The following is a 27,961-nucleotide window of genomic DNA, read 5'->3' on the forward strand; positions in this document are numbered from 1 at the left end:
ATGGAGAGCCAGCTTTCAGAGCTCATGATGGTTTCCATGAGGAGAGTACCATTATGGCCGAAGAGGTAGCAAAGTTCAATTGTTTTGTAACCCTAAAAATGATTCAGATGTTATTGGGCTGTAACTTCCAGTGTTTTTCATTATTAACAATGCTCACTAGGGCAGCAGGGACAAGCATTTCAATATCATTTGAAGGACTCCATAGCTTAAACTCTTTCTCTATGAAATGAAACCAACCAGCAATAATATGATCATCAGTAAACTACAATACAGAAGTAGTGCCTGACTTCTATCTTACTGTTGAAAAAGTGTATTCTGTTCTTACAGCTTGTCTGGCTCAAACCATATGTATTGGATGTAAGGTCCATTGATTTCAATTGGACATTTCTATGTCATTTTATTTACTGTCCAACAGCTTGGCCTTATGCATGTTTATTTCTTCTACAGGAATGCTTGGCAGAAATTGTAGTAAAATGCCTTGAAAGCGAGGATATACATGTATGTAGATGCCAGATTACATAGATACTACCTATTAAATTCCTTATCTTTATATATCCTACATCCATTTTTTTCTATTAGAAATTGCTTATTTTAACAAGGTGATTGTTTCAATGGATTGTAAATGTTGTATTTTAATTTGTTGGTTTCCCTGTCTTGATCCACGAGGAGAGGTAGGCAAGGAAGTGTTATTGTTATTGTTGTTACTACTACTACTACTACTACTATTTTGTGTGCTTTTGGTGCTACTTGCAAGAGAATATATAAAGCTTTAAATTTCAGTTGATGAGATTCAGACAAAATTCTAGCAGTGGATTGGTGTGAGTTTCCTGGGCTGTATAAATTCTAACATTTTGTGTACTCTACTCTTCAGAATATTAGCACTATGGCATGAAGCTGAGAAACATTGTTTTCAAAATACAAATGTACAGTGCAAATGTCCCAATTCATGTGTAAATATTGTTATTGAGAAACAAGAAAACAATTTCATGTTTATTGCTGCCTTAGAAGCAATTAATAAACAATACACTTCATATAGAAATGAGCATGTGTCAGTCAGTACATTGCAACAAAAATAATTTACAAGTGACACAATATTTTACTTTACAAGGTGTACAAAATTTCAAAATATGAGGAGATTGCAACTTAAAAACTCAAATAAGTTAAAACTTCAACTATTTTGAAGACCTGAAAATTATACATACAATTTCAATCACATAATTTACAATTTTGTCATGATTTAATCTGATACATCCAGGTATTTAGTCTGATACATCCAGAGAAGTTTTAGTCTGTTATACTTTATTTGAGTACCACATGGGGATCCCTGAGGGCACAGAACAGGATACAAGGGTTAACTTTTCATGAGACTTGTTAAGTTTTCAAAATGACATTTATTCACATTGTACAAACACAGTCGAATTCAAAAGATCTTACCAGCATTTCCACATATGTTGGTTGGAAGTTTGACGTGGAATGGCAGAAAGACTTGCATAAATTAGCCCATCACCTGTACATTGTTAGTAAAATATCCTCAAAATGGTTTTGTTATTAATGTAAAATGCATATTGGAAAATAATTGTTACTAGGAACTAGAGTATAGTTGCAGTAGTGCTTCTATGAGCCAGAAGTACTGTTGATATCTTAAATATTTGTAAGACTATGATTTTTAAGCAAACTGAAAAAATCCTCATCATAATGCTAAAAATAGCCATTTACAAGAAAGAGACTGCTTTTGGCCTCCCCGTGTGTGCCCTTTTCTTTTTTAACATGTTTTCCCTGTTACTTGACTGCCAATTGTTCTATTGATACCCCTGCCAACAAGCACATTATCTGTCTGTGATCATAGCAAGTTTTAGGTGCACCTAACTAAGCAGAGCATGGATGGAAGTGTATATGAATATATAGCTACAGTCAAGAGGGAAGCAGATTTGGCTGCAACTGGCTATGAAGAAGATACAGACAGCACACTGGGTTTGTGTAATAATCGTTGGTTAGGGCTGGAGTTTCAGCATGAATGGGAGTCCAAACGAAATTACATTTGAACCAATCAAGAGCTCCATAAACAAGACCTTTAATACATTGCCAAGTTGAATATGTTGGTTGCTTTGTATTACTGTTTCTAGAGAGCATTAAAAAGAATGAGAAAAAGCATTGAGGCTTAAACAATTCACTGCACACAGTGTCAGCTTGAAAATAAGAGTCTGAAAGAATGATCACCATGGGACTAGTTTCTCTACATTCAGATTTTGCTGTCTGCATGTTACACTTTCCTCCCAAACTTTGTGGGTGGGGATCAACTTCCATAAATACCTCTTCTGAAATGTTGTACCAGGATGATGATGTTGTGCCTATGAGTGCTCCCACATAGCTCTGCAATACAGATACTCCATAACTTTTCTTGTATTTTCTTGGGACACATTCAGCAGCTAAGATGTTGATAAGCCCAGATATCCACAGGAGGGCTTCTGACATTTATTACCCAGCTGGATTAGGCACACTAAGCCTAGCAAAGCAGGAGAAAGCTACACTGGACTACAGGGGCCAGTCTGCTCTCTTTCTCCATGTGTGATGCAGGATGTTGGTATTTTGTCTTCTGAAGCAGAGACAACAGTGGAGACAATATATTTTGGAACTCCTCAGTTTAAGACCTCATTCACCAATCAACCAACTCTACAGAATTTTACAGGAAGGTGGGAACGTGCAAAGATGTTTAAAGCAGCCTTGGGAGAGGATTATCTTCTTACCTTACCTTCTTACCTTGCCTTCAGCACCTGCATCTTTAACATATTGAAATTTGTATCTGTTGTTAAGGTAAAGGTAAAGGTTTCCCCCAACGTTAAGTCCAGTCATGTCTGACTCTGGGGGTTGGTGCTCATCTCCAGTCTCCTGTTTTTAACATTTTATGCTGTATGTTGATTTTAATGACTATTTAATTGATGCTGATGTTTTTATTGTTGGGATAATTGTGTTATTGTTCTGTTATTGTTATTATACTGTTGTATCGGGCAAGGCCCCATGTAAGCCGCCCCGAGTCCCTTCGGGGAGATGGGGTGGGGTATAAAAATAAAGTTATTATTATTATTTCTAAGCCGTAGACACCTCCAAGGTAATGTGGCCGGCATGACTGCATGGAGCGCCGTTACCTTCCTGCCGGAGTGGTACCTATTGATCTACTCACATTAGCATGTTTTCGAACTGCTAGGTTGGCAGAAGCTGGAGCTAACAGCAGTCGCTCATGCCGCTCCCGGGGTTTGAACCTGGGACCTTTCAGTCTGCAAGTTCAGCAGCTCAGTGCTTTAACACACTTCGCCACCAGGGCTGTTGTTACTCATATAGAAATAAATTAAGTAAAACTACAGTTGGTGGATCTATTGATAAGGATACATTTTGTTATTACTAATTTTATATGATTTCATATTTATTCATTTTCATATAATTTTCGCAGGAGCAGATCATAGAATCATAGAGTTGGAAGAGACCTCACAGGTCATCCAGTCCAATCCCCTGCCAAGAAGCAGGAAAATAACATTCAAAGCACCCCAGATTAGAGAGATTGGCCAAAACTCACAAAATGCAAGATACTCCACTTAGGCAGAAAAAAAATGCAAAGTTACAGAATGGGGAACGCCTGGCTCAACAGCAGTACATCTGAAAAAGATCTTGGGAGTCCTCGTGGACAACAAGTTAAACATGAGCCAACAATGTGACGTGGCGGCAAAAAAAGCCAATGGGATTTTGGCCTGCATAAAGTATAGTGTCTAAATCCAGGGAAGTCATGCTACCCCTCTATTCTGCCTTGGTTAGACCACACCTGGAATCACACTGTGTCCAATTGTGGGCATCACAATTTAAGGGAGATGTTGACAAGCTGGAATGTGTCCAGAGGAGGGCGACTAAAATGATCAAAGGTCTGGAGAACAAGCCCTATGAGGAGTGGCTTAAAGAGTTGTGCATGTTTAGCCTACAGAAGAGAAGGTTGAGAGGAGACATGATGACCATATATAAATATGTGAGGGAAAGTCATAGGGAGGAGGGAGCAAGCTTATTTTCTGCTGCCCTAGAGACTAGGACGTGGAACAATGACTTCACTACAGGAAAGGAGATTCCACCTGAACATTAGGAAGAACTTCCTAACTATGAGACCTATTTGGCAGTGGAATACCCTGCCCCGGAGTGTGGTGGAGGTTGCACACCTCACATGATCTTTTTCTTTGAGACACCATAAATCATGTGATGCTTAATGCAGATTACCTAATACAGTTTTACCTTCAGAAGGAAGGTAAAAACCTGGCTCTGGGATCAGGCTTTCGGAGAATTGCATAGTGCAATAATGCAGGGGTCCTCAAACTTTTAAAGCAGAGGGCCGGTCCACAATCCTTCAGACTGTTGAGGGGCCGAATTATCATTTGAAAAAAAATCCAACAAATTCCTATGCACACTGCAAATGTCTTATTTGTAATGCAAAACAACAACAACAATAACAACAACAATAAAAGAACAATACAATATTTAAAAATGAAAACAATTTTAACCAACATAAGCCTATCAGGATTTCAATGGGAAGTGTGGGCCTGCTTCTAGCCAATGAGATAGTCAAGTTAATTAGGATTGTTGTTGTTATGTGCTTCAAGTCATATCAGACTTTGGGCAAGCCTAGGTCAAAAATTATTTATTTATTCATTTACTACATTTATTTACTACATTTATATCCCGCCCTTCTCACCCCGAAGGGGACTCGGAGCAGCTGTATGTACATACAATATATTATATTATTAGCATAGCACTATATTAGCATTATATATCATCATATTGAACTATACCACTATACTGTCATATTATATGTAATATATAACATATAATTAATATTATTATATGGTATTATTAGTATTATATTGTATAACATAATATTATTATCAATATTATATGTATATACAATATATTATATTATTAAAACTGATATAAAAATATTATATTATAAAACTGAGGGCGCAGGGGCCAGGTAAATGACCTTGGAGGGCCGCATCCGGCCCCCGGACCTTAGTTTGGGGACCCCTGCAATAATGGATGCAGCATATGTGCAATGACTATGGAATGGCCTCAGACTATGATTTTTGGATGGTGTGATTTTATCTTGAATATAATGTTTTTAGATATTAATATGTATTAGTTTTTAACTCAATCTATTCTAAGCTTAATTTTTATGTATTAATGGCATTGAATGGTTGCCACGTGTAAGCCGCCTTGAGTCCCCTTTGGGGTAGAGAAAAGCAGGATATAAATAGGGTGAATAAAAAGTAATAAAAATATGCTTTTCAAAGGTTTTGTCTTGTGAATCATGAGCAGCAACTCAAGAAAAAACATGAAATTCACAGCTTCTATTAATGCTTCTATTAATGTACTTGATTCCAAGATGACACAGGGCTAAATCGTCTTGTAACTTTACAACAGAGCTTGTGCTGATAAAATGCAAAATAAAATAAAAATAAAATAAAGAATTTTGTGGGAAGGGGGTTTAAAATCAAACAAAATAAGAGCAAATTATTGAACTTATTTGTGAAGGGAGATAGGAAGGAAGGGATACAAGTGATTCCTTGTTTAGAGGGCCATAATTTGTAGTAACATCTACACAATGATTGGTATTTAAAAGCTAGAATTTTAGCTTTATGATGTTAACATCAATTCAACAATCAGTTCAAAAACCTTTTCTTAATAATTTATCTAAGTTTTAATTACAGAGAACTAAGATTTATGAATAATAAGAGCTTGTTAACAAAGTACTTTTCTCTATGGATCTGCCTTTCCCCTGTGATGATTAGTTGTTAGGTGTTGGCACACAAAGAGTAATTTAGAAGAAGCATTCTAGTGCCTGACAATTGAAAAAACTGAGGTGTCGCTTGGTAATTTTACTTGCCAAGAAGTTATGTGTGATTTGCATCGAATTTATTGAAGCAAGAGAGGGATGAAGGAAGGTCATGTGGAACTAACTTGAGTAGAGAGTTGAATAACGAGAATTAAAGTAGGCAAATCACCACCAACATTTGTATTAGGGAAAATATGGGGATTGTACTTCTTTGCAAGATGTTTTTTGTTAAACATTTGATAGACATCCTTCTAACAGAACCATGTGTGCTTCTGTACTGGAACACATGGGTCAATAATGCTTGGCATGTTCAGCTCTGTGCAGCTAACTTCCCCCAAGGCAGCTATCAAGTCTTAAAGGGTTATAATCTGGCCAATTAGTGGTTGGGGGCAGTTAACCAAGATGCACTACATTGTTCTGGGAAACTGGTCTCCTTTCTTTTTCCATGTTGCTTGGTTGTCCCCACTCCCAGGCAGTAAAAGGCTGCCACAGAGTGTCTCCTAGGGCTTGAGAGCTGTTTTGTTAAAAAAACAAAATTGGACAATGTATGAGGAGCTGGTAAATAGGCCCTTTCTCTATATCCCAACAAGGTGTCTGGTTGTTGTGTGTATTCAAGTCAGTTCTAACTCATGGCAACCTGACAGTGAGCATACCACCAGGTCTTCATGGAAAGATTTGTTCAGAAAAGAGATTTGCCTTTGCCGTCTTCTGAGACATGTGGCTTGCTGAGGGTCACCCAGTGGATTTGCATGCACTGAATGAGGTTCAAACCCCTAGGTCTCGAGAGTCTCAGTCTAATGCTCAAACCACTACATCACTCTGGCTCAGAAACAAGACACATTTGTCTCTTATAATAAGCTACATGTATGTATGTTACTAACAGGATTCCAGTCATTATGTAAGACATCAGGATTCAAAATAAGAGACAAGCTAATGTGCAAGGAGAGCATCGGATAAATAATTCTTTAGTGTATGTGTGTGTGCGTGCATATATGTGTATTTATTTATTTCCTGCTCTGATCCACAATGGCAGCATCACCCGTCCTAGGTTTGCTTTAACTGTGCTTGCAGTGAGACACCATCCAGGCATCTCATTGCAAGGTATTTATTTATTAAGTGTTGGCACATCACCAAACAGTACAATCACTTCTACTATCAGTTAACAGAATGAAAGAAAGGCCTAACCTAGCCATTGCAGATACACCTTTTCTTGCTAATTTGTATTAATATCAGGATGTAGCTCATAAGTTACTTAAAGCCACAGGAGATTTTTTTTTCTGAAGATCTTGTTGCTAAGGCACTCTTGGAACTAGATGCCTAATGCGGGTTGTGGGCACTGGGTCTTCCTTTGAGAAAAGTTGTAATGAATCTAAACCTATCTGTACCCTCTATAGATGGTTCAGTCAACTTCCTGCATGCACATGCATGTTCGTGCACACACAAACACAAAATAAGAAAAATAAAATCAATCACAATCTTTTTTTAGAATTGCACTTTTCCATTAACAAGTCTTTGAACATTTTATAGTTACAGGATAATTATAAATGACATTTGCAAATACCATCACATGTCAAAACATCAGGTTTCTTTATTTTATTTCTCCAGAAACGATCCTCACATGTGAATGTAGTGACAAGTTCACTTTTCAAGGAAAATTGCTAAATTTTGATTGAAAAAACTTCTTCCATCATTGTTGATCCACAATATGCAAGATAGTCTCCTTGCTGTACTCTGGCTTCCTCAAATTTATTACAGGAAATTGGACTTACTGCAAGTAGCAAACAATATGGAAATATATATATATATATGATCAATCATTAATTGCAAGGTGACCTTGAGCAATGAAATGCCTTTCAGTTTGCAATATATATATTTTTTCCATGTGGATCCCTAACAAGCTTGGTCATCAGTTCCAGTCTTTGCTGGCATTGTGTGCAGATAGGACCGAGAGGCAAAGTGGAGAAGCCTATCACCTCACTCGGGGGCATTCTGCCACTTGCTAAAATAAACTACTGGTGCTAAATGCCCATAGGATATTTACTTCTGGCGTATTTGATTATAACTGCTTTAAGTTGTACCACAACCTTATAAGGATCAAAATCCATGCCTTTCTTTTTGGTGACTGGACAGGAAACGCAAGATAGGAAAACCTATTGTACAAGGAGTGTTCAAGGAATGAATGGCAACACTGATGCCGTAGATATGGTTTAAGGCAGGGATTTATTTTTTCTGTATTTCATCTTTGCAAATTAAAAGTAGTGCATATTTTTATCCACTAGACAAGGTGAAGAAATTTTGGGACCACATTATTTTATTTTATCTAATTTTTGCAGTTTAAGTCTTTGGGTGAGGAAGGAAGGAAATATTTGAACAAAGATTATTTTTATGTAATTGATCATAAATGTCCTGTACAACCAATTTTTGGGATAAAATATACATTTTTGGTGCACATGTGGGTTTTTTTTGCAGAAAAAAAACATTACCTTTGGCACAGAACCTGACCAAAAACAGCAGCAGTACTGAAAACATTCCTCCCTAACTTTCATCTTTTCCTTCTTATTAGAGAGTGAAAACTCCTGTAGTGGCTGCCATCAAATGAAACTCTGCCATCAAAGAGGAGAAAAATCTATGACTATTCTTTACATCTTCAGTTTAAATATACTTTGCCTCCCTCGCCCATTCTTTCTGTACTCTTAATATCTCTGTCCCGAAACTACTTTTTTAAAAGAAAAAAAGAGTAACTTCCTGGTCCTGTTTCACACAATTGTATTCAAAGTATAAATTGATGCTTCAGATGTACCTTGGATGTATTGGTTTCCTAAAAACCTTTTGTAGCTTATGGGCAAAGATGAGTTAACAAAAGAAAAATTGGTCTGATGATCAGTTTGGGGTGAATTGGATAATTCATTGGATAATTCCCATTTTATAGTTTATTAACTCATATGTGATTTGAATTTGTGCTCCACATTTCTACAGAACAGTGTCTAAGGCACTGTGGCCTGATTTCTGTAGCAAGATGCTACTGTATCCTTTGATGCCAGAAGATTAAAGAACTTGGCTCCTGGCGGAAGGAGTAAATTCTGTTTCCTTTTTTCTTCTGGATTCAATCTTACGACCGGGAATAATGAGTCAGCCTTAAATAGCAATTGCAGGAGAACAAGACTCAGCAATAGGGCCTGGAGAACAGAAAGTAATTACCATCAAGCTTACCATGTACCCCCTACAAATCTGCTGGCTTTAGGTATGGTGGAAGATTATGCCCTGGTGCTAGTACTGAAGGAAGAGTCAACTTTTACCTTGGTCAGTGTTTTTCTGCTGAATGAGACTGATGATGCCATTGTGTTCTCTGCCTTAGTTAGCAAAAATAATTTGAACTGGTTCAGCTTTTTTTCAAGTTCTTATCTTTAACTCTGTAATGTCTTCTGCACTCACAAAGTATGACAGGCCAAAAAATCCCAAAAGTCCCAATCAACACCACTGGATTCTGCACAATACAGTTGCTCTTCCATGGTAGCGAACAATATGATTTCAATGTATGTATGTTGTGTGACCCTTAGGGACACAAGAGCTCAGCCAGAAAAAAGGCAACAACTTTAACCCATTTCACATTATAGACATCCCTCCACATTTGCAGATTATTCACAGATTTTTATTAAAATGTTCTTTCTAGGAATCCACAGGTCCTCCAATGCTATCCTATGGTCAGCTTCCAGTGCAAGTCCGCCTTAGAGTGATGCTGGAAGACCTAGAAATTCCTAGAGAGATGTTCTGTCAGGATAAACAAAAAAAAATTCTTTTGCAGTATTTTGCTTTCACAAGAGTCTTGTGCTCCTAATCCCAGAAAATATGGAGGTTTGACTAGTTGCTTTCTGTTGTACATGAAAGAGGCATCTACCCCCTTCCTGTGATTTCTAGATCTTGAACATGGCCCTCTTCTTCAAGGATTGAGGGCTACCATTTCCTATTCTGGACAGTTTCAAAGTTGCCCACCTGGAATCTTCTATTTGCACACAAGAGCAAACTACCACAATTGGCAACGTGCAGACCTGAAAACTCTGTTCATTTCCCAAGCATACCTTTTATAGTTTGCTTTTAGAGGACATTACAGTTGAAGACCAAAAAGCAGTACTTAACATTTAAATTAAACATTTTGATGGCATGTATGTATAAATAGATCTCCATATTAATACAAAAATGAAATAGCTCAGATACATACACTATTTAATATACTTCCACTGTTGTCAAAATCGTCTGTAAACACCATCTCACACTGAATACAAAAGCAGCTTTTATACCAGTTATGTGTTCACAACACTGATTTCTTCCCTTCTTTGATAAAGGAAGTTGCTTATTCATTTATTTATTTTGTCAGATCTGAGTGTCAGGTCAAAAAGAAAAAGAGACAGGGAAATGACCCCTTGAAACCTTGGTCTGTCAAAAGCATAACATACAAAAGTACTTTTAAAAATGTAAATAAATCTAATCTGAGACAATGCTTTAAAAGTACAGTCCTGTCCTAAGGGAAGTCCTGACTTTTAGAAAGTACAGTATAAGCACAATCCACTTTGAGCATCTCCGCTGCAAACACCACATAGAACGGGAGTTGCATAATAGCATGGTGGGTTGTTTCCAAGATCTCAGGTACTGACTCGGGTACCAGGAATCACTGCTCACATATCAACTATAAATATTAAAGCCCTTTTTTGTCATTCTGAGAAGGTGCTTCGCTATTTAAAATAGCAAACAACTTACATAAATTGGGGACATTGTACTGCACAAATTTAGAGGTTTCCACTACCAGCTGTAAAAGCAACAACAGCAATAACAACAAAATCATTAACAACACAGAAGCTTTCAAAATTGACAAGCATTTTGGAAAGTGCCAGGTCATTTCTTTAAAAAAATACATAATTTTCCCCCATCCATGTTTAAAAATGCTTTCTAAATGTGCATAAAATAGAGACACACGCTGGTTCTGAAAATCTCTTGGTGCAGACTGGCTGTGTGCCTGCCAACTGGAGAGAATCAATGTGCTTATTCCACCGATTCTTTGTCCTTCCACATCCGTTAGCAAACACATTGGGATAAACATATCTCTGACTTCTTGCTGGTGTTACCATCGGACTTATACTTGTTCCCTAACATTTATCCAAGACAGAAGAAGGAGTGGGATATCTAATCTACTCCGACTTTTAAGAAGCACAGAGATACCTAGAACTACACTAGGCACTATTATCCCATTGTAGTGAACAATCCAAGTCTGAGAACTAGGCTGAAAATCTGTCTGTGACGTTCACTCTCAATGCAGTACAGCCATTAGAGAATATAGTCTTCATCACACGAAGCTATCTCTTATCTTAAGTACAGATATGGTCATCTGCATGTGGACTCACATCTTCAGTTGAGAGATAATTAGCTGTTCAAGGTACATCCCTGTATGAAACATACATGATACCCGGTTCCACTGGAAAAAAGAAATAATAATATGTGCCTTTTTATTATTCTTGTACTGTGTGTGGGTGTGTGTGTGTGTTATAGATATTACCATTTTTATGAAAAGCCAAAATGTCATAATAAATAACAAAATATAAATTAGAGTTGAAAAAGACATTTCAGAGGCCCCTTAGGTTGCTCATATCTTACAGTCACACTAAGGACCAACTTTTCCTGGTATACAGATGACACATTCTGAGTGCGTAAGGTGTTCTTCCTGCACAGGATCTTTCAAAATATGAGCCAAAGAACTGACATTGCACCCAAAAGAGGAGAGGATGGGGACCTCTTAGACATTTGGGGCAACTATACAATGTTTAAAATGCACGAACACTCTCTTTAAAATAAATAACCTGCCAAATTTCTGATTAGCAATAGAGCCCATTGGACTCCTCCAGAAATAGTTGGCAAGAGGCTAACTATAAGTGCTCACCTGAGAACCCAGAACAGATTTTTAACAGGAGAATTAGAGAAATATGTGGATCACTAATAGCTTTCATATGCAGCTTTGTGGACTTTTGTAGGAAGACCTACACAGCTCTGATTATTCCTTAGAAAAACCTTTGTGATCATTTTGTTTTTTGCTTAATGTTTAAAGAGTTACATTAAACAAGAAATATTAAAGGATAATGCATACACCCAGCTTCTCCACTTACTTATTGAAGATGAAGCCAGCTCCAGCAACCCCCCTTTCATTTTTGCAATCCTATTAATATTTGTTTCTATTGTGTAAAAATGCAACTCTAGGAAGCTTCTCGGGGAATCCGCTTATGAAAAATGACTGACTGTCTCTGCTGATACTGTTGCTTACGTCGTTTACGTTTGTCACACTGACACAGTAGTAACATCTTGAAAGTGGTTCTGAATGTTTTATTACACAGTGCATAGCACATAGGGTTTACTGTGCTATTGATGTAGCAAAGCCAGTACCCCAGGTTCCAAAATGTTTTGGGGATACAATGTTCGCAAAATGTGTTTACCAGAACCATGATATTGTATGGGGTCCAAGTAATAATGAAGGCAAATAAAATGGCACTGAGCGTCTGTGCAGCTTTCTTCTCTTTGATGAGTGACATTCGTTTCCGTTTGGTGATTTGACTTCTTGTCTTCAAGGCAAACTTCTTGGCCAGGGTGGCTTCCTTGAATGACAAAGGCAGAGCTGGCCTAGAACCCACTGAATTGCCATCAGAAGCCTTTCCTGTGTGTGCTGCTGGTCCTGGTTGAACTGGAAGCTTGGGAAAGCATTTCTGTAAGTTTCCGTCCACCATACTCTTTTGTGGATGGAGCCTTTTAGGCTTCCCCTCCTGTGACTCTGCATTCAGCTTCTGCAGTTCATCTTCTGACTGAGGCAAGTCTTCTGATGAGGGCAGTTTTGTAGAGTTGATTATTGTGTTGTTCCCTGGAAGCTTCAGAACAATAGAATAGATAGCTCTGGTCTCAGAGGCAATGTCATCTTCATCAGAAGAGGCAGAGTTTTCAAGAGACGCATTGCCATCATTGTTGTTCCAGCTGTCGCTGCTGCTATGCTCCTGATCAACCTGATCAGAGCTAGGTTTCCAGCTTTTTGAAATCATCCAGAAATGGCAGCCTCCATATTTCCTTCTGTGAGAGCGTTTTGTGTCCTGTTGCTGCAGCTCATAGCTGCTGCAGCTTCTAGAGCTGCCTGTCTGGTTGACAAAGCGTGACACCTCAGCTTCGCTCCCTGAGGCCTGGAGTCCAGCTAATTCTTTGGTACGCTTCTCTGTCTCCTTATATATCCTCCAATACAAAATACTCATAATGGTCACTGGCAAATAGAAGGCAGCAATGGCAGTGCCAAAAGTGATGGTTGGTTCCGTTAGGAACTGGATGTAACATTCACCTTCGTTGACAGTTCGCTCTCCTACAAAATACTGCCAGAACAGAATCGCAGGTGCCCAAAGGATAAATGAGATGACCCACGCTAAACCAATCATCACCCCAGCCCTTCTGGTTGTTCGCTTAGCTCTATAGGTAAGCGGCCTTGTAATGGAAAAATATCTGTCAAAACTGATGACCAACAAATTCATGACAGAGGCATTGCTGGCTACATAGTCAATGGAGAGCCACAAGTCACAGGCCAAGTTTCCCAAAGCCCAGCGATTCATGATTATATAAGTGGTGAAAAGGTTCATGGAAATAATGCCAATGATGAGATCTGCACAGGCAAGGCTTAGCAAAAAGTAGTTGTTAACAGTTTTAAGCTGCTTGTTGACTTTGAATGCCACAATCACCAGAATGTTTCCTATGATCGTCACAAGGGCTATGATGCCAGTGAGGAAAGCAATTAAAACAACTTGCCAGACTGCATGCCCACCCAGAGGATCAGGAGGAATTTGGGATGCATTACTCATGTTCTTGGGGATGATAGAGAAGTTTTCGTTTGTCTGAGAGAGGCCATGGCTGCTGGTGAAAGAGGAGGCATCATTCAGAAGCCCTGCACCGTGGGAATCTTGATTCCAGAAGGAGCTCACATTTGAAACTAAGAAGGACGCTGTACTGTTGCTAGATGGGACCATGTTGACGTTCTGGCATAGTCTGTAAAGGAACAGGGAAGGAAGACAAGAAGGGGAAAAAGGTGAATTAAGACTTGCTCTTTCTGTTCCAACCTCCACCCCATCAATTAATATTAGATGAGTCTGTGCAGAGATGAGACTAAATCTAATGTTAGTCCAAAGAGCCAGCTTGTTGCAATCAGTGGGATTTACATAGTGATGACTAAAAAATCCCACTGAGTGCCATGAATCAATACTTATGATTAAAATTGAATTTAGTCCACTAGATAAGTAACATTATCAGCACACTATAATTAAAGCATTTTGCAAAATAACAGCGATTTAAAAAATTATGTATATGGCTGCCAGAGTGTCATTATGAAACTGAACACTTTATTATTCGCTGGATAGGTGGCTTGAGAATTCAGAATCTTGAATAATTTGAGACTAGAAAATAAAGCATAAACTGGTTTTTCTTTACTAATTTAGTGGAAAAGTGTTATACAAGGAACTAGATAACAAATACTGTTTAGATTCCAATTTGTTATGTTAGTTAATGCTGGGGATTTCAGAGAGAGAAATGAATGTTGTATCCGTTATGGTGGCTTTTCTTAATGATAGGAAATAGTGGTCTAAACACGAGAAGGATGTTTTACAGAATTGCCAGGATACAGTATATATTTGAAATTTCTGATACAATCACGGCCCATAATGAACCGAGACACAGATAGTGAGTATCTTAACTTCCTTTGCAGTAACTTCAAATTGGTGTCCAAAATGGTCTCCAAAGCAAATGGTAAGGTCAAGTTTCCAAGGAAATGCAAACACAGAAATTATAAAAGTTCTAGGTATAAATCTTTTTCAATGTTTCACTCCCTGCAATGCTAGAAATTTTAGGACTTTCAGTGTATATCTTGGTTGGGGTGGGGCAGAATTCTTATTTCAGGAAGACACTGACCTCTTCCCGACCTCTCCATTGTTAGGTCCCTAGAGCGCCACGAAAATCAATTGCCTGATTGTGTTGCTTCACAATGCATGAAAATATTTTGCAAAAATGAAAGGATCTAAGAGAGTTTTCCTTCTGATAAACAATGCTAAAAATTATAATATTCGCAAGATAACTAAAGAAATGAGTCAGTATGGTGAACTGGTTTCAGCATTGGTCTATAACACTGGAGAGCAGGGTTCAATTCCCTGCTTGGCCACTGAAATCCATTGGGTGATCTTGGGTGAGATGCACTCTTTCTGCCTCAAAAGAAATCATAGGCAAACACTTTTAAATTAATCTTGCAAAGAAAAACCTACAATATATTCCCCCTTATGGTTGCCATAAATCAGAAATTACCTGAAGTTACACAACAGCCCTAACAAGTAAATATGTATATGAAAACATCTCAATGAATGTTAAACTCAGGTTTTGTAATATTGAAATCATTTTTGTATTTTGTATACTTGAATTTTAGTGATTTAGGAGATGTGGATTCCTTGAAATGAAAAGTGTTTGGTAAAAAGTGCAAAAATGCTTAAATTGATGTTCTCGAGCTGTGATTTCCTTGGTTCATTTTGATCTATATCACATGGATTTCAAGTATTTTAACAATTTATGAAGTTCCCCAGATTATATGGTTATAAAAGAACATCCAATTTCAGTAACATAGATCTCTTAATTATTGATATGGTTTTAAGCATTGGGGTATGGTAGAATTTGTTTCTGATATTTCAAAAGTATTATAGCTGAATTGTTCTCTTTTGAATTATTCTGGTGTAGTGGTTTGAGTCTTGTAACATAGACACCCAAACCCAAGGAAATAACAAATGTTTATTATGATATTTATATTACTCTTTTATAGCTTAATCAGGACACAATATGGCACACAAATTAAAATTATGAAGTAGTTTTTTTAAAAAAATACTTAAGAAAACTGAGCCTTGGATAAAGTACCTACTAGGAGATCTATTATCTCTCCTAAACTGTGGCTCCTTTAATCTAGTAATAATTAATACCTCCTGAGGAAACATGCCTGATATTCCAATGTGCGACAATTATTTTATCTAAAAAAAAAAGTAACTAAACTTTTGTTTCTCATTAACAAATATACAACATTATCCATTTTTCCAATTGATTTTAAGTAAAAAAAAATCAGTATCTATTCATTAATACGGTGGGAGCATTTTTTGTTGTTGCAAGAAATGAAGTGGGAGAATAGCCTTTAAGATTATTTGCTTGTTGCAAATATGTTCTCCAGGCTGTATACTGGAGGTCAACAAATGACAAAAAAAGAGCTCATGTATGTACAATTTGAAACAGAAACAAAAACAAGGCCAGGAATGGATTGTAGCAAAGAATATAAATGGGTAATTCAAACGTTTAGAGTCCAGCTAAAAAAGCAATTTAATCAACCATTGTAACAAACTACGATCCAAACAGCATATTGAGGAGTGGCATGCATCCTGCATTGCATTTACAAATTTGTAACCTATAGTTATAGATTCATAAATGCTATTATTGTATTTATTCACAATAATGGCACTACTGCCACAATTAGAAATGTGTCCTAGAACACACCATCAATTTAAGGGAACCATTCCTTATGATAGAAGTCTGTGATACACATGAGAATGACGCTACCAGCCTTCCCTTGCTTTAAAGCAGTGGTTCCCAACCTTTGGGCCTCGAGGTGTTTTGGACTTGAACTCCCAGAAATCCCGGCCAGCTTAACAGCTCTTAGGAACTGTGGGAGCTTAAGTCCAAAACACCTGGAGGCCCAAAGATTGGGAACCACTGCTTTAAAGCCATGGTGTGATGAGTAGAAGACTTGACTCATTGCACTTTGGCTTGGGGAAGGAAGGAGGTTGGCTACATCATCCTGAAGTAACTCACTTACCCACATCTCAGACCCTGGTTACATGGGGGGGTGGGCTCTTGAGGTAAATTCCTTAGAGTATTCATAACTATATTTGCATAGTTACAAATGCAGTATAGGATCTCAATTTATGCAAATAATGGATTTGCGCTACTCCGCCCAATTGACCATGAACAAGAAGAACTGTGGACCAAAATGAGGCACTTTAAAGAATGCAGAAAAGAATAAATCTGTAATCACATGGGAAATCAAGCCTAAATGGAAGGCTTTTAATGAGAGGTAAGAAGCAAAACTCTTAATGGTAGACAAGAAGCAAAAGCAAACATTACAGAAAATACAGTAGAATTCTGATTGCAGATGTTTCATGACTTGTACAAGCCAGTTGGGTGTAGTGGTTTGGGTGTTGGGTGATGATTCTTGAAATCAAGAATTCAAATTTCCACTTAGCCATAAAATCCACTGGGTGAGCTCAAGTAAGTCACACATACTCAGCCTCAGAGGAAGACAATGGCAAACTTTTTCATAACAAAGATTGCCAAGAAAATCTTGTAATGAGTTTGCCTTAGGGTCACCACAGGTTGGAAATAATGTTAATATATTAATGAGCGCAAAGAAATAGAAGAAAGTTACAAGGATGGAAACATGTAAATTAAGAGTAGATGCAGTGAATGATCCGCAGAGAAATATATTATACAATCTGGAAAAGCCAAAAAAGAGTTTGTATGATCAGTTTTAAAAGTTAAGTGGAACCTGTTTTACTTGGAGAAGTAAATCACCAGAAACAAATGGAATACCACTCTAATTGTTAGTAGATAGGGCACTATAGGTTATTGTACCATTGCATTAACTCTGCTTTGAGTCTCCTTGTGGAGAGAAAAAGTGGCATATAAATAACAACAACAACAACTTCACGAGTAAGCAATGTGATACACACGCACACTCAAATCGTATGTGTGCCTTCAGCTAGCTCCTGACTTATGGTGATTCCATGAATCATATAGGGTTTTCTTAGACAAGTGGATTCACCAGTTCTTTCCTCTGTAATATAGCTTACAGCATCTGGTATTCATTAACAGTATTCCATTCAAATACTAACCAAGGATCACTATGTCTAGCTTCCAAGATTAGATAACCCTACCTTCAGAGTAACTAGAAATAACATATGGAATAATAAATGTCAGATGTCCAAGGTATGTTAAAAAAAGAAGAGGCACAATAAATCAGATATCAAAAAATACATTGGCACACACTAAAGAATTTTAGTAGAAAATTACTTTTGTAGATTAAATGAGACTTTGATTGCAGGAAGACGTTAGATCTGGGCATGGCAGTTCATGCCGTAGTTACATCCCATTTGGATTACTGCAACATGCTCTACATGGGGCTGCCTTTGAAGATAGTTTGGGAGCTTCAGCTGGTCCAGAAATCGGCAACCAGATTATTAACTGGGGCTCCGTACAGGGAAAGAACCACTCCCATGTTACGGCAGCTCCACTGGCTACCAGTCTGTTTCTGGGCAAAATTCAAAGTGCTTACCACAAAGTCATTACCACATCTCCACATACAAGCATCGTTGGGCACCATGATTAGCAGATGAGGCCCTGCTCTCAGTCCCATGCCTGTCCCAAGCACAACTGGTGGGAACAAGAGAGGGGCCTTCTCTGTGGTTGCCCCCCGCCTCTGGAACTCGCCCCCTAAGGAGATCAAAATGGCCCCCTCCTTTCTCTTAAAAAACAGCTAAAGACCTTTCTATCCTCTCACGCATAGAGAGGACAACACATAGACTATCTGGTACAGATATAATGGACATGGAATATGGAAATGGCTTTCTTGTTCATGGAGAAAAATCATAGGGTAGAAATATGGTTTGTAAAAGTATTAGTTTATACTACTCTGATAGGCAAAGATCTTTGGCCACAGCAACCTCGGGCTTTATGGCTTATGAGTTAGGCAATGTGAAAATGACTATTTGTCCATTCATATTTTGGTATTACCATATCAGTACTATTCAAAATGTATGAAGCGTATGACACTTTCCTATGTGTTTTCCAACTCCATCCCATTAATAATAAATCTAAATGAAAAACACCATCAGGTTAAATATATGGATTAAAAAGATATTGGTACTTCTTGTACAAAACTGCATTAGCACATCACATTTCTTATTCTAGACACTGTATGACTCATTTGCCTCATAATTTTTGAGCTCCTTTGCAGTCACTCCTAAATTATTGAAATGCATTTCATCAAGCTCTTCCAGAAGTTAGATAGATATTGGAAGCAATATTCTGCATTATCTCCAACTCCTGCCATTCAGATTTGTCTGTATTCATAGGCTCTGTGTATCAGCAGTGGTGCTGACAGGACAGGACCTTGGGGCAGAGGCCCAGGAGACCTTTAAAAATAGCATGGCAGGTTTATCACATTTTGAGGTGAAGTAGTGCATGGTGTAAAAGGCCTCCCTACTATCCTGTAATACGTGACATTAATGCCATGGTTGGCAACAGAGACAACCATGGATAGTATGTTGCCCACTCTGCTACCAAAATGTGCTGTGAGCAGGGTTGTAGCCGGGTGTGTGTGTGTGAAATGTGTCAGGTTTAAAAAAAAAACCTGGTTTACTCATAAACTGAGAGATGTACTTGTCTCATGGCCAGCGGATGAACATTACTGCTGATGGGTTTCCAGAATACAAGTTCATTACTTTGTAGTTCACCAAACCTGCTCTGATTCAGCTTCAACAATTCATTCAGAGAAACAGATATCTTTATCTACATGTGATTCTGCTCTAGTTCAAGTGCACTCCTTTTATCTAGCCTTTAATGGTTTTCAGCCTCAACATCAGGCTCATCTCTGTTCCATTCTGAAGTATTACTCTCATGGGGAGAGTCCAGATGGTGCTATAGTTGAAAATGTTGCAAATATGCATGTCTATACAAAACAAAAGCAAGGTTTAAGCTAGACTGGCAATCAGTTTTGATGTATTTGAAATAAAATTGGAAAAAAATCATCAATTTTAGTATTCAAAGAACAGTAGAAATCATGTTAAATATTAGGTTATATATGTTACATAGTTTGACAAATAACAAAAATAATACAATTTATACTATTGAAAGTTTGTTTAGGAAACATAACATCATCAGCTGGGAAGGAGTACTGTAAAATATGTTGTTGTTGATGTGCATGTTTGGGTTTAACAGAGATATTAAAATAGTTTATCAAGTTTGAACTGCATTACATGGCAATGTAGATCCAGCCTTAGGCAGTGTGGTCAGCATCGGTTTGTACAGGGAAAATAACTATGAGCAGGAAGGAAACACCTGGTCCAAAACAGCTCAAAAACACCTGGAGGACCAAAGTTTGCCCATGCCTGGTTTAGACTATATCTGCTCACTTTGTAATGTTGATTGGGCAGATCCAGGTTTGATATTAGAAACAAGGATTCATGGTTAGTTCAGACCCAAACATTTAATTTGGAATTAAATTTTTCTTGCTGTTTGTTAGTCATGCCGACAGTATGCAAAGACTACCCACCTGTTTACAAATATTAATTGACTCAGTGATGACTTGACTGTATTGATGAACCCCACATACTTGTGTCTACAGAAGGAGGGAGGTGGAATTAACACTGATTCAAACCTTTTGTTTCTAAAACTTTGATACTTAAGGTTCCATTTATTAACTTTAAGATTAGACTGATATTCACATAAAAACCACTAGATGGTGCAATAAGCATGAAATATCATCCAAGTGACACATGTTATCAGAGAATTAGTATTCTCAAGGCTCACCTGGGCTGATTTTGGATCTCTCAAGCAACACATGTAGAAATGCCTAACTATTTAAGTAAATTAATTTATCACTTGGAACAGGATAGCTAATTCATTTCAAAAAACAATGCATTTTTAAAAAATGATGCCAATATGCAAAATGCAAATCATGCATTTGTGAACACCTAAACTTGAAGATCAAACTATTGCTTTAAAAAGGCAAGAAAGCCTTGTAATTAACTGTTAATCTGCAAGGCTGATATTCAGAAATATTCAAGAAAGTTTTGCACCAATTTGCCTTCCAATAGGGGGATGGTAAAAGCTGAAAAGCAAATCCATCATGAATTGTATTTCTAGTATGTCTCTCCTTGAATAAGCTGGAGATGGTTTGTCCAATGATTCGACCTATTGTTTGTTGTAAAGCTATTTCATGGAAGCAACAAACGGGAGCTGGCTTTCATGACATACCTACAGGTGCTGGCAAAATCTGCTGCAGAATCTGCTTGTGCTAAATTTCTTTCATGTTTGGGGGGGATCCATGTGATGCCAGATTGCCTTCTCTGTACAGAATACCCTGTCCTTGAAACTGACAGATATATTTACATATAGGTCTAGAAAATGTGTTAATTTTGAAAATGATGGATGATCAGAAAGAGATGCAAATAAACGAGTACATATGGTTTTCCTCCTTCTGGGTGTGTGCGCGTTATTTTGTGCATTTTTCCCACCCAAAAGCCACTAGGAAAAAAAAAATCCAGGAAGCACATTCTGTGTTAAGTATGGAAAGAATATTCAGAAATATTTTTAAAACGTGTTAAAAAACATGTTTCTAACGTGTCTGTAGACTCTGATTAGAAGAACCCTGGATTAAGGAGAATGCTCTTAGTTTAGAGCTTATTCTGCACAAAATTAACCTGTGAGGTTTGGAGTGTATAGAAAACCACATTTTCACTGTGCAGAAAATACTGTTTCTACATGAATGTTTTGTTTTTTTAAAAAATGTTAAAATGTTTATTAATATACCTAAATGTATATGCAAGTTTATAAATGTAAATCATCACACAATTAAGTCTGTGAAAATGTCAAGATTAAATAACATGCCTTAGCAACCAGTGCATCAATAAACTTGTGCATCATTATGCTCGCTATTGATCTTTGCTGTTGTTTCCAAATAGCCACAGAGTTCCCCTTCTGATGAAAACACTGGAAAACCCAGTAATGTTACATAAAACATTGTGTGGTTTGAGCAAAGTCAGAGGATACTCTAAGGTTTCCTGGAAACTTTGGAGCAGGACTCCTCAAATTTTAAAGCAGAGAGCTGGTTCACAGTCCCCCAGACTATAGTTTAAAAAACAATCAGATTTCTATGCAAACTGCACATATCTTATTTATAGTGCAAAAAAAGAAAGAAAGAACACAGTATTTAAAATGATGAATAATTTTAACCAACAAAAACTTTCCAATATTTCAATGGGAAATGCGAGCCTGCTTTTAAGCTCACAAGAGAGTCAAGTTAATTAGGATTGTTGTTGTTGTTGTGTGCCTTGAAGTTGTTTCAGATGTAGGGCGACCCTAAGTCTAAAGTTTCGGGTGCGGGGCCACATCTGGCCTACAGGCTTTAGTCTGGGAGCCTCCAATGGCTTTGGAGAAGCATGGATTGTGGAATCAAGTCAGTCTGAGCTTCTAGTCACTTCAGTGCCTCTGCTGACATTGGAACAGAGCAGCCAGGAAGATGGAGGGGAAATCTCCTCTCCTTCTTGGTGGCCATGTGAACCCCTGCTTTGATATCAGCGGTGGTGCCTGCAATGGGCAGGGACTAGGATGGAAGTGGCAATGATCAGGAGATGATGTGTGAACCATCCCAGCAGAATATATGTACTCATAGATCAGTTGTTCTCAATTTGGGGTCCTCAAAAGTTTTTGGCCTTCAACTCCCAGAAATCCTAACATCTGGTAAACTGGTTGGGATTTCTGGGAGTTGTAGGCCAAATACATCTGGGGACCCCAGGTTGAGAACCACTGTCCTAGATCATCTGAACAAAGGTTCCAAATTCAGCACAAGTGGAGAGATTTGGCCAGGTAATCATGGAAGAGACGGGGGGGGGGGGGGAGAGCCAAGAGATGGATGTTTTCTGAAACAGTTAAATGTAAGATGTAGTGTTTTCAGTGAAGTACTTCACCTCTTTGTAGTACTTCAACTTTGGGAGTGGCCTTAAGAGGATCTTGCCCTGCCTACTTACTTCTGCCAATCACTGTTATCCCTTCCAGTGCCCACCAAACAGTGTTCCAGTGAAAAACGTCAACACTAACCATTCCACTATTCAGGTGAAGAAGTACTTCAACCTGAAATTTTGAAATGTTATTGTGATCCAATATGCTGCTTCATAAGTAAGAGGACATGGTGTTCCCATCATAGTGGAAAACATGGATTGAGACATTGCTTATGATCATCACTCATCACCATTGCTGATGCTTGCTGAAGCAACAGTGACAAAAGATAACCATGAGTAGTTTTGCACCCTCTGGTTACCACTATGATAGTGATAAGATAGTGGCCCCTTCCCACTATGGGGCCAGTACAGAACTTGGTTGTGTCAACATTCTCCTGCTGCTGCAGTGGCTCAAAGGCTGGATATACAGACTCTCCCAGGGCTGCTCTATAGTACTTACTCTGGATCAATACAGGGTAAGTGAGATGTGCCCAAGGATTCTTGTTACTGAGATGGATGCCAAGTCTCATCGCACCTTTATTGCCTCTTATAATCTAACCAGCACTCATTATTAACAACCACGATCAATAATATGATAACCAGGATAGGTTCAAGTATCAATACAACAGATTAAAATAAACACAAAACAGACATCAATACAGGAGCAGCCAAAAATCTTTCTAAAGTTCTTAAAAACTTGCAGATTTTTGTTTTGTATGGGGGGAATCTGTACACAGAAGTCAGGAGGAGGAAAAAGAATGATGATAGAGGGGAGCATAATGATGAATTCCTCATGTAGAGTTAAAATGGTTCAAACAGATATAACTGGGTTTAAAGAGGGAGATACACATGCTAAGAGGAGAGGAAAAACACATGAAGGCAGCCTGGTTACTCTTTACAACTCTCTGATCATTAAGCACTGAGACGAAAAAGAGTATGTAAAGAATCTTTCTCTGCTGGGACCAAACAAGGCTTTTTGGATGTAAAAGCAGCAACAATATCACTCAAGCTAAGGGAGAATTTCCATTAGCTTAAAGTAGCAATAACTCTTTTAATTTCTTTTTTCTTGGCTTACAGCCACTGAAGAACAAGGACATTGCTAACTATTTGGGGCAGCTAGAAGTGATAGGATAAGGACAATATAAAAGCAGAATTGATAGTTCTCATGCACATTTTTCACTGTAGTGCTTGAAATTTAACCAAAGAAGAACTGGGACTTTGAGCCTTTTGTCTACAAGAAGACTTTTTATAAGTTAAATATAACTGTTATTAAGATCTGTAAAATAATGACAGCTTACATATCACACCATTAAGAGTAAGAGTATCATCATGTAATGAATTTCAACAACTAAGAAATAAAACTTGGGTAACCATTTTGTTGCTGTTCTCTCTTTCAAATATCTCCATCACTCAAGCATGGAAGTATTTTGCATCAAACCAATCAAATCTAGGCCATTGATGTAGACAATAACACAAGGTGGTGGCATTCAATCTATAAACACAGACTGTGTCCAAACTCATCCCTCCACAAAGGACCAGGTTGATACTTAAATTGGATGCAGATTTCTGCTAAGTAGAAATCTGCTGAAGGAAGGAAACCACAAGCAAAGGAATAAGATCCAACAGAAAACTGTAGTAGATGAAGGGGATGAGGAAGTGGTTTTCTTTGCCTTTTTCCAGAGTCCCTTCTCATCCTATTCCATAGGATAATGTGGAAAATTGTTTTGGAGAGGCACGGAAAAGGGGAGAGTTGAAAAAAAAATCACCACCAGTACTTTAATTGCATTGCAAAGCTTTAGTAGGGTTACTAGGGAGGTAATGGCATTGGGAACAGTGGGATTTACCTATCTGATTAAATAGGTATAATTTTGCTATATGTTCTGGCAGTTAGCAAATGAATGTGTTTTATGGCAGAGTCTAGAAGAAAAAATGTTGAAAGGAATCAGAAGTAGATTAATATGTGTTATCAGTGCAAGCTGGGGTTATGGTGGTCCAAATTACATTTTAGGCGCTTGACCTCATTTCTTTGGCTCTATAGTTCTGAAAAGGAATTATCAGAATGGGTCAAAAGAGTTGAGCATATTTAGTATAGCAGAGTCCCCACTGTTACAGAGACTTACTGAGGAATAAACCCCTTTGTAAAATGTCTCATTTCTCTCATGCTCCTCTCTGAAGCATGTGTGAATTGATCTTTGTGAGAATAATGGAAGTGAAGGCTATAGCCTAGCAGACCAATTGTGCCATAAATGAATTATGAAAAGCAGACAGAAAGCTACAAACATCAGGAAATACTATGAAAAAAATTATTCCCCAGGTATTTCTGGGGGAACAAGAATGTAATGAAGGGTTAAAGCTATAAAACCTCTTCTTGTGTGTGTGCGTGCACGTGTATGCACATGCACGTGCAAATCAACTATGCCACAAAAATGCCAGAAATCTTCTGCTTTACAAAATATGAATTCTCTGTTCCTGAAATATCTCACCCACCAGAAGTGGAGTCCACGTGTATAATTAAATATATCATAAGAGAATGTGAGGATGCCAATTTATCCAGAATCTGGGGATGGAGGTAACCTTTGAAGGTTGCATACCACATGGCTACCAGTGGATACGTCTGGAATGATGCTTTGGGGGAAAGGACACATTGTCATCTTTATCCAGAGCAGAGGGCTTTCTTCCCAACAATATAGCTATGAAATAGTCCAGTTTGGGATACACAGCACAGAGAAAGGAATATTTTAACCGGGTTCTACTCCTGAAAGTTCCCCTCCTCGTGTCTAAAGGGCTCAATCATGATATACTAGAAGATTCTTAGAACCAGATTGGTCAGTAGTACATCAAGGAATTATCATTTTACACCTATATTAAAATTACTACATCATATGGCATTTAGTTTCTGGATCAAGTAGGAAGTGTTGGTCATTGCTCTTCAAGATTTACAGGGTTTGAGTCCATGGGATTGCTTCCTCTCATATAATCTTCCCCATATACTTAGATCCTGTGAGGGCTGCTTACTCCAATCAGCCAGGAATAGGATGATGACACTCACTCAGAGGAGTTTTTCTTCAGCTATCCCCAGATTGTGGAATGACCTGCCAGAAGACCTTCAACAGCAGAATGTGCTATTTGAAATTAAAACAGCAGTAAAGGCTTGTCTTTTCTGGTGGACTTATCCAGATGATTTTTGAATTATAAATTTTAAATTGTGTACTGATTGTTTTAAATGCATTGCTATTTTTAGTTCTACCCATGTGGAGCAGCAGGTAAGAATTGTTGTTGTTGTTGTCATTGTTGTTAAAAATAACTTTTATAAGCTCTGTCCTGAGCCAGAGCGGAGATCCATTATTGCTCAACAGGCATAACTTATACTTACAAATAGTAAAACACAACACATTTACCTAAACACCAACATTATGTTGCTGAGTGTCCCTAAAAGAAAAATCCTGCAGCTGCAGCTGTGAAATATCAAAGCCCCAAACAGTTCAAGGAGGAGCCTTTTGATGAGTCTGACATCCCTGTCCTTTCATCTGTCCTTTATTGTGCTTTTACGTATAGGAGGTAGCATCTTTCACTGCCAATGTGGAGGTAAATTGCATCAGACAGAAGGAACAAAGACAGTGTCATTAATGAAACAGAGGAAACAGCTTTGCCAATGCAAAGTGTCAGCAGAAAGCATTAGGTTCTGTTTCAGACTCCAGTAACCTTAGGAGAACAGAGCAAGTAAAAAGGGAAAATTAAGAGTTATGGCTACCCATTACTGAGAATCACCACTGCATTGTGCTGCGAGGATGAGTGAGTTTCTCCTTGAAAACCTGTGTCTTGCTAACAATCCATTTTATTTTCATGGAGAAAAACCACAGTTCTTTCATATAATATGATGAGAAAATGTTAAAATCTGACTACAAACTATATTTTTAAGCAGAATAGATTCTTGATTTTTATTTTTATACAAGAACCTGCTTTGCCTCCACATACATCAATGCCAAATCACCTACTTATAATACTTTCAGACATAATACATCTTCAAGAGCATCCAAAGTTCTCTGTGCCTCTCATGCAATGTACAGTATTTGCAATGGCTCCTTCAGTAGAGAAGTTATATCTATGCACCTGTAGAATGATGCAGAATGACAATGGGATCCTCCAAGACACCGGAAGAGGTTCTGGAGAATGCTCATCACTCTACATCCAGCTACAGGCAGATGTGTCCAGCTCTACTGCCATCCCCTCCTGCTCTTTACTAGTCAAGAAATAGTCATGCTGTGGTAACACAATATACAACATCTATTTTTTCAGGATAAGAGATGCAATGATTGGCTCTTTACTCCTGTCTCCTGATGGAAAGGTTGTGGCCATATATTTTAAAGACGCCATACTGGATCACAAAGCTCCTCTATCCAATAGAATGAAAGCAGAGAGTAGGTTTTTGCTGTTTTCCCTCTTTTGCAATCCATCTCATTACCCTAAGTTCCCTATCCTTCCAGAGCAGACTGGTGAATTCTGGAAAAAGTGTCCTATTCATGCGAGGAATTTCATCCACCAAAATCAAACATACCTGAACTTCATGTTTAGATTTGGATTTCATCTCCAACGTATCTCATTATGTGTACAGGTATTCCTAAATATAAAAAAATTCCAAAATCCTAACCACTTCTGGATCTAAACATTTTGGATAAGGTAAAGTCAACATGCAATGAGTTCTTCTGCCAGTATTTCTACTGATGGCTTCTCCTTGCTTGTTTTAAAGAATACAATAGAAGTCACATATAACAGAAATGTATCACAAACAGACTCACACCAACAACTGAAATCAACTCACGGGGATTATAGGAATATATATAAGATTTTGCACAAAAAAAAAATCAAGGTCTAATTTTCTCCTGCTCATGGGTCCTTCTGGCATGTTCATCTTCATTTGTTTTCTCAGATCAGAATTCTTTTGGGGAGGCCACTGCACCTTTTTATCTGTACAAGAAGCTTCTTAAGCATTGTATTTCTGCACCTGTCAGAGAAAATCAATGACATTCCCTGACCTTTTCTCTCCTTTCACTGAAATAGCAATGCAGAGATCAAGAGCAGCTTTTCAGCCAACAATGAAATGGGAAATTGCAGTTGATGGCATAAGTCTGGCTGGTCAGATTTAACTAAAATGGCCTCATCTCCAGAGCACTCCCCCCCCACCCCCGTTTTGATAAAAAAAGGAAATGAAATGATTTAGTGTCTTAAAAGTGTAGGTCAGAAAATGCTTGAT

At 38.0% G+C, this 27,961-nt stretch overlaps 1 protein-coding gene across 6 annotated transcripts in view; it reads right to left on the bottom strand.

Annotated features, from left to right (window-relative positions):
* Positions 1 to 977: 977 nt before the first annotated feature.
* The window catches only part of chrm3 (cholinergic receptor muscarinic 3), a 303,654-nt gene continuing 276,670 nt past the window's right edge, over positions 978 to 27,961 (bottom strand). For all 6 annotated transcript variants that reach the window (XM_008123944.3, XM_016999154.2, XM_008123921.3 and 3 more), the window contains one exon: positions 978 to 13,909. In XM_008123944.3, coding sequence (XP_008122151.1) covers positions 12,097 to 13,890 — 1,794 coding nt within the window. In that variant the 5' untranslated portion in view covers positions 13,891 to 13,909 and the 3' untranslated portion in view covers positions 978 to 12,096. The remainder of the gene's footprint in view (positions 13,910 to 27,961) is intronic.

The sequence above is a fragment of the Anolis carolinensis genome, chromosome 1, assembly GCF_035594765.1.
Source record: "Anolis carolinensis isolate JA03-04 chromosome 1, rAnoCar3.1.pri, whole genome shotgun sequence".
Classification (NCBI taxonomy): Eukaryota; Metazoa; Chordata; class Lepidosauria; order Squamata; family Dactyloidae; genus Anolis; species Anolis carolinensis.